This window comes from Gekko japonicus, unplaced genomic scaffold (assembly GCF_001447785.1).
Source record: "Gekko japonicus isolate JY-2015 unplaced genomic scaffold, Gekko_japonicus_V1.1 scaffold694, whole genome shotgun sequence".
NCBI classification, from domain to species: Eukaryota; Metazoa; Chordata; class Lepidosauria; order Squamata; family Gekkonidae; genus Gekko; species Gekko japonicus.
Genome location: NW_015177028.1, coordinates 381,719 through 393,943, shown reverse-complemented (window position 1 = coordinate 393,943; position 12,225 = coordinate 381,719). Strand labels below are relative to the sequence as shown.

General features: G+C 52.3%; 1 protein-coding gene across 1 annotated transcript in view; it reads right to left on the bottom strand.

The window, feature by feature from the left end:
* Window positions 1-904: 904 nt before the first annotated feature.
* PCDH8 (protocadherin 8) overlaps window positions 905-12,225 on the bottom strand; it is an 18,362-nt gene continuing 7,041 nt past the window's right edge. Inside the window, 5 exon segments of the mRNA XM_015427856.1 lie at window positions 905-1,384; window positions 1,821-1,943; window positions 2,275-3,158; window positions 10,725-10,785; window positions 10,903-11,270. Of these exon segments, the coding sequence (XP_015283342.1) occupies window positions 905-1,384; window positions 1,821-1,943; window positions 2,275-3,158; window positions 10,725-10,785; window positions 10,903-11,270 (1,916 nt within the window).

Here is a 12,225-nt window from a genome sequence, read left to right as displayed (position 1 = left end):
GCTAGGTGTGTTTCAGTGGGTTGGGAGTAGCTGTGACAAAGTGGTATATGAATGCACATGCACTATTGTCTTTTTCCCCTGTTTGAATGCAGCCAAACCATGTGTCAAATGATTTCTACTTGTGAGCAGGATACAAGCCAAACTGGTTGGTGATTGAGCATCACTTGATAACTGGTCTGCCTCTCATTTTCCTCCACACAGGGGGCCTGCAACCACACTGAAAAGTACTGAGACTTACTAGTGAATTCAGCTCTCATACTTTATTAGGTGAAGAACAAGACGAAAGTTACCGGCTCGCAGGCCAGCTTATATGTGCACTCAAACCCACACCCAAAACACCCCCCCCACACACACCAGTGATAGGTTATTTACAGTGGCTGAGAGTTCCATAGGCTCTTGGCGGGGAGCCTAGCCCTCGGATTGGTGCGGGCTAGGATCCGCTTGGCCCATTGTCTCTAGAAGCGAAGCTCAGACGCTTCGCATGACTGCGTGTAGACCTAGCCTCGCACGTGGTCGGAGATGAGTACATTACACCCCTCCCCCCTTGGTCCAAAAGATACCCACACACAAAGTCCTGCAGATAGGTGGGCGCTTTCCTTGTTCAAGTGGAGCGGCGAGGTACGGGAACCGGGGCAGGGACTGACACCGATGCACTCGGCTGGGAGCTGGTTGGTGTTGGTGGCTGTGCTTCCTGTTGCGCTGCTTCCCTGGGAGCGGCCACACTGTCTGCAGGCAGATTGATGGGAGGTAGACCGGGCGCCTCGTCTGGCTGGGCAACGGTATCCAGTAGCCGAGGTGGAGTGGCTGCCTCAGGGTTGTCTGGGTTCTCGAAGTCCTCCGGGTCGTATGGCAGTACCCGCCGGTGCAGCTGGTCGATGTGGCGGTGGAGTATCTGGCCATCCGATCATGGTCCCCTGACTCTTACCACCCGGGCCGGAATCCATGGCGGGCCCCGCGTATAGTTTCTGGCGTAGACCGGATCCTCGGGGAAGAATCCTCTGGCTGCCTCAGGTGCCTCGGTGGCTGGTTCTTCCTCCAGGGCTCGATCGGGTTGAAGGCAATCCAGCCGGGACGTCAGGCGCCTTCCCAGGAGAAGCTCCACAGGGCTGCGTCCCGTCATGGTGTGGGGCATTGTTCTCTGGCTGAAGAGGAAGGCTGCCAACTTGTAATCCCAGTCCTTACTGTCCAAGCGGCGGAGCGCTTCTTTGGTTGTCCGGACCATGCGCTCGGCCTGGCTGTTGGTTACAGGGTGGAATGGGGCTGATCTGACATGGCGAATCCTGTAGTACCGGGTGACATCCTGGAACTCACTGGAGGGGAACGCCGTGCCGTTGTCTGTGACCAGGGTATCAGGGATACCCTGGGCACTGAAGAAGCAGTATTGCTGCTTTTGAGGACATGGATGGTACCGGAACTACCTCCAGCCACTTGCTGTAGGCGTCCACCAGGATAAAAAATAGTTGACCCTGGAACGGCCTGGATCAGGGTCTGTGTGAGGACTCCCAGGCTCCCAGGCTGTAGCGGGGGCCCTGGGTGGCTCGGGTCAGGATTCCTGACAGGGCTGACATCTCTTCACCCGGTCCTCAATGTCCCGATCCAGCCCCGGCCACCAGACGTAGCTCCTGGCCAAGGCTTTCATCCGGACCACCCTTGGATGTGTCTCGTGGAGCACTTTTAGGACTCGTTCCCTTAAGGGGGTCGGGATCACCACCCTGCCTCCCCACATCAAGCAGCCTTTGTGCGCAGATAGCTCGTCCTTGCGGGAGGCGAACGCCGTGAAGTCCGCCCTCCCCCAGGCCCAAGGGCCACCCCCTTCTCACCCAGTCCAAGATGCGGCAAAGGGTCGGGTCCTTGACTGTGCGGCGTGCTACTTCCCGACCGTGCACTGGCTGGTCGGGCAGAGCCTCCAGAAGTGCGATCTGATGGTTGGGGGCCGGGGCCGGCTCTGTCGCAGGCAGAGGAAAATGGCTCAAGGCGTCGGCGTGTCCCATCGCTTTCCCCAGTCGGTGAATGAGCGAATACGCATATCCTGTTGCCAGAGCGACGTGTAGCATCACATCCTGGCGACAGCGATGCAACGTGTATCGCTGTCCCCCACGGCAGGGATCCTGTGAAGACGTGCGGATCCCCCACCATGGCTTGGCAGCCCTACCAACCATACAGGTAATGGTGAAATTTTTTCACCCCTGCCACAATAGCAAGCGCCTCTTTGTCAATCTGCACATAGTTGCGCTCCGCAGACGACAAGGTGCAGGAATAATAAGCTACCGGTACCTCCTGGCCGTCCGGTAACTGGTGGCCCAGGACCGCCCCGACCCCGTACGGTGAGGCATCACAAGCGAGGACCACAGGAAGCGCCTCAATGGAGTGGCAGACCGAGTTGGAGACCAGAAGGTCCTTCACTGCTTGGACGGCAGCGGCATGCTCTGACCCCCAGACCAATGGAGCGTGTTTATCGAGCAGCCGGTGCAGGGGTTCTGCCACTGCGGCCTTCAGGGAGAGAAAGGAATGATAAAAATTTAATAGGCCGAGGAAGGCCTGCAGTTCGGACTTAGATGTGGGGGAAGGAGCCTGAGTTATCACCTTTGTCTTGCCATTGGTGGGGTGAATGCCCGCGCTGTCCACAGCGAAACCCAGGAACTCCACCCTGGGCACCCCCAGAAGACATTTCTCCCGTTTGACTTTCAGGCCGGTGGAGTCAAAACGGTGCAGCACAGCCCAGAGATGTTCTGCGAAGGCCAAGGCATCTGGAGCCATGATAAGCACGTCATCTAAAAGCAGCTGAACTTCTGGGATTCCTTTTTGGAGAGAATCCATGAAAGATTGAAAAATGCTTGACATGACCGACACCCCAAACTGCAGCCGATGCACCTTGAAAGCCCCCTTGTGAGTCGCTATCGTTTGGGCTTCGGCAGTGGTGGCATCCACCAGCAGTTGCTGGTATGCCTGAGCCAAGTCTAGTTCACCAAAGATCCAGGCCCCCGCCAGTGCAGCTAACACATGGCTGACCACCGGCACAGGATAAGCATGGTCTTGGAGGGCCTTATTCAATGTGCACTTATAGTTGGCACAAATATGCACGTCGCCATTAGGCTTGACCGGGATGACTATCGGAGTCTCCCACCGTGCGGAAGCGACCGGCTCTAACACCCCCTGGTCTACAAGTGATCAAACTCTGCCTTGATCTTTGGCCTCATAGCGATAGGGGCGGCCTGGCCTTTACCCGGATGGGGCGGCCAGCCAGGTCGAGATTGAGGAATATGGGGGCCCTGGTGTAGCGCCCAAGCGTGCCGTCAAAACCCCCGGGGAAATTCGTTGCACACTGCTGCAAAGTCCTCGGCCTGGACCTGGTTAATTCCTGTGATCATTAACTCCAGGGGCCCGAACCCCGAAAGTCCCAGCAAACTTGAGAGCCTACCCTCCACCACCAGCAAGTCTAAAGAACCACAGAAGTCCTTAAATTGCACCTTAAACTTGCCCCAGCCCCGAACCGCCACAGGGTTCTTGTTAAAGTCCCGCTCACATAAACGGGCTGCCACTGAGCAATATTCCAGAAGGCTTTCAAAAACACTGGTTTCAACACATGGGATAAGGTACAAGCAAAACCTGGCAGGCTGTGGGCAAAGCCTGTCTGAACTGCCATCCACGGAGTCACGGTGGAGGATTATGGGTCAGGCCCAGGCCCAGGGAGGGCTTGATGGGTCAGGAAACAAAAAATACTCCGAGATGATTACAGGGGTGAACTCAAGTGTAGTGTAGGATGTAAGTTCAGGGACAGGGTTGAACCAACCAGGATTTAAGGTCTAGTGCGGAAAGGACCACTGAGACAATTCCGTTAATGCAGGCTAACCCAGAAGGGGGAAGATCAGCAGCTCCCTAGCCACAGCTAGGAAAAGATTATGTATTTTAAGCACAGCATGTTTTAAGCAAGCTTATTTTTAAAGGATAATTGTCTTTACAAACAAATATCGTAGCGATGTCTGAGACCACCTTGATGCTCAGGTCAGAGGAATGCCTTCAGACCTCCAGATTTTCAGGAGAAACATCTGCTCAGAACCACTTCATAAATGGTGGCTAGCTAGAATAGGCAGGTAACGGGGATGTGGGTGGGGTCTGGGAAGGGGGTGGGTCTTGAGGAAGGGAGGGACCTCAGTGGGATGTGATGCCAGAGAGGGCCTCCTCCAAAGCAGCTGTGTTCTCTTTTTGACATCTCTGACATCTGGAGATCAGTTGTAATCCCAGATCTCCAGGCCCCACCAGGAGGTTGGCAACCCTATGAGAAAGTTCCACACACACACTCCCCCCCATCTCTATCGCAGAACATCCTTAGAAGAAGATGAGATGCATTTGAGAAGGAATGGAAGGAAGTGCTTTCCCCATGAAATCCCCCCCCCATTACCCCACAGCTCTTCTGAAAATGTGTTTGACCCACAAATACATCACCAGACTGTGTTACTGTATTTCCATAGCATCTGATGTGCACACATGTGCACCCTGAGCAAGCAAGAGAGACACAGGGCTCCCAGCTCCGGCATGGGAAATTCCTGGAGGTTGGGGGCAGAGGCCAGAGGAGGAGGAATTTGGGGAGGGGGCGGAGCTCAGTGGAGATATGATCCCCTAAAGTCCACCCTCCGGAGTATCATTTCCTCCAGGGGGAACTGATCTCTGTAGGCTGGAGATCAGTTCTAATTCTGGGAGATCTCCAGGGCCCACCTGGTGGTTGGCAAGCAGATGCAGCAACATCATTCCCCTTGAGCAGCTGGAAGTGCCAGGGGTGCCTTTACATGGTTTGGTGTAGTGGTTTAGTGGGCGGGCTCTAATCTGGGAGAACTGGGTTTGATTCCCTACTCCTCCACTTGCACCTGGCTGGATGACCTTGGGCAAGCCATGGTTCTGATAAGAGCTGTCCTTGAAAAAGAGCAGTTTCTGTCAGAGCTCTCTCAGCCCCACCCACCTCACAGGGTGTCTGTTGTGGGGAGGGGAGGGGAAAGGAGTTTGTAAGCCGCTCTGAGACACCTTTGGGTAGTGAAGGGCGGGGTATAAATCCAAACTCTTTCTTCTTAAAAAAAACCCTACCCCTTTCTTCCTGTGCGATGCCAAAATTATTCCTAAGCAATGACACAGAGATGGTTTTATTTCATTGCTTGTTATCGTCCCTGCACTGCCTGGGGAAGGAGGTCTGTTGAAGGAGGGTTTAAGAATCATCTTGGATACAGGTGAAACTAAGTTGTTTGATAAAGCTTTGAGGAGTTAACCTGAAGTCGACTAGATTTCCCCCCTGAAAAACATCAATCCCTTATTGAACACTGAAGAGTGATCAGGAGAAGTCACCATCAGTCAAATTCTCACAATTGTAGACTTACCAACAGGATTTGGGGAAAGAAAGTGCCTGTCCCTTTAATAGAGGCTTAATTTGAGGAGATAACCAATGTTCTTGTTCAGTCGCACAGTCGAGTCCGACTCTTCGCGACCCCACAAGGACCACATCGCGCCAGGCCTTCCTGTCCTCCGTTGTCCCCCGGAGTGTGCTCAATTTCATGTCCGTTGCCTCGATAACACTGCCTGACCATCTCATCCTTTGCCGCCCCCTGCTTCTGTTACCTTCCGTCTTTCCCAGCATCAGGGTCTTCTCCAGGGAGGGCTCCCTTCTCGTTTGGGGGCCAAAGTATTTGAGGTGATAACCAATATCACCTGGTAAATGGCATCCAATTGGGTCTTTATTAAAAGAACAGGACATTTTCCTCCAGGCCTGCTGGCAATCCGAATGTGAAGATGGATATTTTATTCCCTGCTTATTTGGGACATCTGAGACCTTGAGGGATAGATTTCATTGGGGTGGCCGTGTTAGTTTGACACAGAGGGGCTTTGTGGTACCTTGCAGATGAACTAAAGCACAGACTTCCTGCTTCTTCCAACACAGATCCAGCCCACCAAATGTTCTCCTTCCATGAGCTGATCAGTGTTTAAGATTCCCTTTTGCCTCCCCTGTGACGGGGCCTTGGCTGTGACATTTGCCCTGTGTCCATGGGGGGAAAACAAAGTGGCCGCCACTCTGACTGCCACAAGCCAAAACATGGCTTCCAGGGGGCAAACACCAACTAGAAATGGGTTGCTCCTTGCAGGCAGAATGCTAATCAAAGTTTCCCCAGAGCTCTCTTGTTTCTCTGTGGCCATCTGCTCTGTTTCTAATCCCGTCCCCGGGCCAGTAAGTCTTCTAAGCCCTCACTCTGACCAGCGTGGTTGTCTTCTTTTTCTTGGGGATCATCCACAGAAAGCGCCAATTTCATTTTCCTTCTGGCCAGATTTTACGGCTCTAGTGGCCGACTCCCGTGACTCTGGGTCTTGTCAGGACTCTGGACAGGATTTCAACCCAGGACAAACAGCGGGCGGTCAAGGGGCTGCGAGAGGCATTCGGAGGGATTCCGCCCCTTCCACACAACCTGCTCCCTCAGAGACTCCTGGATGCCCAGCCAAGCTCAGAGGACCAAAGGGGGGTGGGGTGGGGTCATTCCTTGGCTACCTACCTGTGCTGGTCAGATTCAGAAAGACCACGCCTGCCTCGGCTTCCTCTTCTGCTGTCCTTAGGGTTGCCAGTCTCCAGGCTGGACCAGGAGATCTCCTGGGATTACCACTGGTCTTCAGAGGTTAGTTCCCCTGGAGAAAAGGGAGGCACTGGAAGGTGGGCACCATGGGATTATAGCCTCCCAAGTCCTGTCCTCATGAGACTCCACCCCCCCCATATGACCAGGAATTCCCCCCCCCCCAAGAGCTGGCAACCCTGGCAGGTTCTCCTTCCACCTGGGCCAGGCCAGAAGAGTCCCTTGCTGAGGAGGAGGTGGTGATCTGAAGTTGACTGGAAGAACACAAGGCAATCCCAGCCTCCTCCCCTACATTCCAGGCATGGCCATGTTTATTTCCTATACTTCTGTCTCGTCAGATCTCAAAAGCTAAGCAGGGTCAATCCTGGCTAGTATTTGGAAGGGCGGCCTCCAAGGAATACCAGGGTTGTGACGCAGAGGCAGGCAATGGCAAAACCACCTCTGAAACGTCTCTTGCCTGAAAAACAAGTCTAGCTCACCACCTAGTAGTGCATGATGCTAAAAGGGCTAGAACTTCTGGCTGCCAGACAATCTTAGGATCTCCTGGCTCTTCTACACACAGTGCCATATGATAATTAATTAAATCCTGGCTTTTTTCCCAGTGGAGACCCAAAGCAGCTAACATTGTTCTGGGTACACCCAGGATCAAATCCCCCACTTGTGCCATGGAAGTTTGCTGGGTGACCTTGGGCTAGTCACACAGTCTCAGTCTCACCTACCTCACAGGGTTGTTGTGAGGATGAAACAGAGGAGAGGGAAAGGATGTAAGCTGCTTTGGGTCCCCGTTGCAGAGAAAGGGGGGATATAAATAAAGTAAGTAAATAAATAACCTCTCACAAGCGAGGTGGTGCTCCTGGGAAGGAAGCTTCTTCTGTCTCGGGCTGCAACTTGCCTCACCTCCGAGGGCAGGGCACAAGCCCTCTGTAGAGCTTCAACCACCCATTTCCACGCATTAAGCCTTTAGTAAAAAGGGACTTTTTCACCAGGCCTGTCGGCAACACTATGCACACAGACCTATACTATAAGGAGAACACGTCTTCTTATATCCCAATTGTTATCCTCCACATTGGGAGCAATTGTCTTTTTAAAAGTCCCATCAGTATGTACTGAATTTGTGTGCTGACTCAAAGATCCCCAGAACCTTCCGATTCCACGGATTTCCACTGCTCAGGAAGAGGCCACACCTGAAGTTAACCAGGTAAACATCAGAGTGCCCTCCTTGCTGAAAAGACCGGGGAAATTACTGGTGGGTGGAAAGATTTCTTTAGACAAAAAAAATGTTATTTAAAAGGGCCTTTGAGAGGCAAAGCTTCCTTCATCAGGTACGAACAGGAAAGCAGTCCTTATATCCGTGTTTGAAGGTAGGAGGGGGGTTGCAAAGAAAGATGCAGAGGTACAACACAAGAGGTAATCAGCTGTCAAGTGTGATTGAACTGATTACATTTTGGACTCCAGGATCTCCATTCCTATTTGTATCTGACTCTGGAAAGCTCATCCCTCTTGTTTGTCTCTCAGGCACAACTGGACACGAATGTTGTGGTTCTGCTGCAGACCAACACGGTTACCCCCTGAAGCAACCCGGGAAGGTTGACTGATCTCAGGAGGCTCTGGAGCAGGGAGGCCCCAAGGAGCGGTGACGAAGGGGAGGGTTCAACTGATGCATAAATGGGAGTTAAGTGATGGTCCAAAGAGTGGGACGCGATTGGGACCTTGGAGAAGGGATGGGAAAAGGAACACGGGGTGGGTGGTGGGTGGGAAAGAAGGGACTGAGGGGCATCGAGAAGCAGAGCTTAGAACAGAAGAGATGGAAGGAGGGGAATGATCCGGAAAGATGGAGAGTCCAGGAAGAGGCAAAATATGGGGGTGGTAACAATGTTAGATGGAGCAAAAAAAGGGTTGTAACTGGAGAGGCGGGTCAGCCCCTGTGGTGTGTGTGTGTGTGTGACTTCCTGGCAATCCACCCAGAGCCTGGGGTCCTCCCCTTTGCCACTCATGTGGTCTCCACCCCTCCCCCAAATATATAATGAGCTCCCGGGCTGTACGCAAAAGGAACCAAGGTCCCTGGCCAGGGTAGGGGGGGGGATTTGAACCCATGCTGGTTTTCTCACCCTGGCACGATAATCTGCAGTTGCCCAAATTCTTTCTTCTGCCTCCTGCGGTATGGGTGGAGCTACGCCACAAAGTCCCATTCGACTTAAGTTTATCCGGGATTTCTCCACAGGACTCTAGGTTTCAGGAAGGTGCTAAAAATTCTGTTTGATACCAGCTAAGACGAGGTTTATTATCATTATGATTCCCACTGTTGTTATGTATTACAGATTCTGTACATAACATCAGCTTTCGAGAGTCTAAGCTCAGGCCTGTAGCCAGGATTTTTAAAGTTGGGGGGCATTTAAATGTCTTAGGGGGCACTGTGTAATCGAATTAAAAAGAATACCTGGCTCTTTCCCCACACCTGCAGCCACTCGGGGCCCCTGGGCTAGATGGGAAGTTGTGGGGCCTGGCTACTAAGTTAGGGGGCCTAGCCCCGAGATGCCCCAATGTAGCTATGGGCCTAAGCTCCCTTCGCCAGATGATGTAAATATGAATGAAGACCCCCAAGTCCTCATATCCCAGTCAGAAGGGGAATCACTTTTCAGCCAGTTCAAGCCTGTGGTGTCCTTGGGTTAGGCACGCAGTCGCCCTTTGCAACTGTTCGTCCTGCAAATCACCCATATCCAGCCCCTCTCTGCTTGCCACGTTTCTCTACTGTTCCCCCAGGGACCACCCCTGCCTTATCCCTCCCTCCCTCTTGCATAGGTGGTCCTTGCCACTTGGAATCCTTCAGCCCATCTCTTGGGCATCACCTCCTGACAGGTAAATACCTAGGAAAGAGAGCAACAGAGTCTACCAAATTGCACTGTAAAGCAGCTGAAGAATCTGTTTGGAGACGAGCAACTACCTGGCATTCTATTTTCAGTATGGAGTGCCATGATCAGTTCCCCTCACTCCAGTTTTATGCCTAAAAATGCGAAGTGTGAATGCAACACACATGTGACAAGTGACTTGGGGCTGCTACACAGGATACCTCAACCAGATGGGGACTTTGGACACAGCCTCCATTCCCTGTACTGCATAAAGAGGTCTAAGGTTTGCCTCACAGGGCTGCCGAAGTGTTTGGACGCAGAGGGGTGGCATCAAAACACTGCCAAACCTCAGTACTCACTGGGCTTTGCAACCAGTTGCCTTTCCCTGCAGTCTTGTCGCGCACACACACGCACCTCAAGAGCCCCTCCAAACACACAAGAACTCTTTTATTTAGGGTGTATATAAGTGACACAGAATCATTAAATCACACTGCGTTCGAAACTGATCATGGACTCTAAAAACACAAGTTGCACTTGGCCAGGCAGACTTTCCGATATGCGTTAAAACTAACTTGCCATTCAGTGGTGAAAAATAAAGTTCCTAAATTTATTTATTTTATTTATAGTCAGTCTTTCTCCTTTCTCGTTTAGGGGATCCCAAAAGGATTCAGAGTTCTTTCCCTTCCGTGTGAGGCCTCTGCAGACTGCTGTTCTAGCAAGAATGACTGGTTTTGTTGTTCCTCAGGTTTTCTTATATAAAAATAGAATGAAATTTTCCCTTATGTACAAACTTTACATTACACAATATACAGATTTTTTAAAACAAAACCTACATAAGAAGGTGGCTCATGGGTGAAACAAAAGAGCAACGCAGGGGGGAAAAATTAAATACTGCACATTTCATAAAAATTACATTAACTACAAAGAATTTCTTTTTTGTTTGCAAATACCAAACAGTACCAACTTAATTGGAAATCTTTCCCAACACACACACAGATATGTACACACACACACACATCATATACATATATGCACACATACAAATAAAGACGTGTGTGTATATGTATAGTAAGGCACATTTTTAAAAATTCCTCTGTACATCACTGAACCTGGTCAATAATTTAAGAACTCTTGGGAATGGCCTCGCTTGCAGTGTGCATTGTGATGGGGGGGGCATGCTACAGCGGGGAGCGGAGGTTCATTTTTTTAACGAGATGCGATGGGACACCACTTTCCCCGGACTCTCGGAAACCTGAAGGAGATGGCTGTGGCCACTGACCCACGGGAAGGACACTTGGCACATGCTCATGAGTCTTGTCCTCACCAACCAGCCTGCAATGCTGAAAAGAACAAAGAGCCCAGGCGGATGCATGGCTTTGGAAATCTGAGTTCTGGGCCCAACACCATCTTCTGAAATGATGCCCGTGGTCCAGTAAGTGCAGAGCAGCTACTTAAACTTTCTGAGTAGCATCCGACGATGGCCCTAGGTAGCGTGCAGGAGACTCCTGGAACAAGGGCACCGAGATCTCCTGGAGGTCCGGCAGCCGTCCCGGATGAGGAGGGGACCGCAGCGTGAGTGTCCTCTCAAAATCCCGGTGTAGGACCTTCTCGTAGACGCTCTGCAGCCCCACCGTCTTGGGGAGCTGCGCCTGGTAGAAGTGGTCCCGGCGGAGCGAGTCCCGGGGGAGCGAGGTGCTTTTGCAGAAGGTGGAGAGCTGGGCCTTGGGGTGGGGGGAGGCGTGAGGATTGGGGCGCCCGCAGGAGGGGCTCCAGCACCGGTCCGAATGGCCCAGGATCTTGCATTCCGCAGTACACGCCCACAGCCCTGGAAGGAGAAAGCAACAAAACAGACTGGGAATTACGGCCCTGCCGATCAGAAGGTTTATTAGAAAGCAGCATAGTGTGTGTGTGTGGGGGGGGGGGGGGTTAGGAAAAGAAAAGCTCACGCTGCCGAGGCCACTTCGGACAGCCGTGAATTTAAGGACATCCCCTCACCACCAATTTCGATTGGGGTTGTGTGTGTGTCTCTGTGTGTGTCTGTGTAAAGTGCCATCCAGTGGAAATGACAAGGGAGTCGTTACCGGCTAAATATCAGGAGAAACTTCCTAACTGAAAGAGTGGTTGAGCAGTGGAACAGTCTGCCTCGGGATGCTCCTTCACTGGACATTTTTCAAGTGGAGGCCGGACGACCATCTCTCGGGTATGTTGTGGGGCTCTCTTTTGGCTACGCTCCTGAACAGTGCAGGGGGTTGGACTAGATGACCTGCAAGATCCCTTCCAACTCTAACAGTCTATGATTCTATAGTCGACACATGGTGACTCTATAGGGTATTCGCGGCAAGAGACGTTCAGAGACGGTTTGCCGTCACCTGCCTTTTCCTAGCAGCAGCTCTCGCCCACCCAGGTCCTGACCAGGGGTGACCCTGCACAGCTTCCGAGGTCTGAGGAGAGCGGGCCAGCCAGGCCCGGGCACAGGAGCTGCAGCGCTCAGGGAAGGTCTCACGCGTTGTCCTCCTCACTGCAACCCCCCTCCCAGCTATTATAAGCCCCACACAAATAAATGGAGGATTTTCATGAGGGAAATCCCCTCCCCTCCGGGCTTTTTGACCATTCTGGATGCCAACGCACCATGCGGCTTGTGCCTTCAAAATACGATCTTTCTCCACCCCCCACCCTCCCCTCAGCTGCTTTTTAAGGCCAAAGCACAAATGGAGGGGGTGGGATCTGATCCCCAACAGAGCAGGTAATTTGTGGGCAAAAGGGAGCCATTGGTTTGAGTG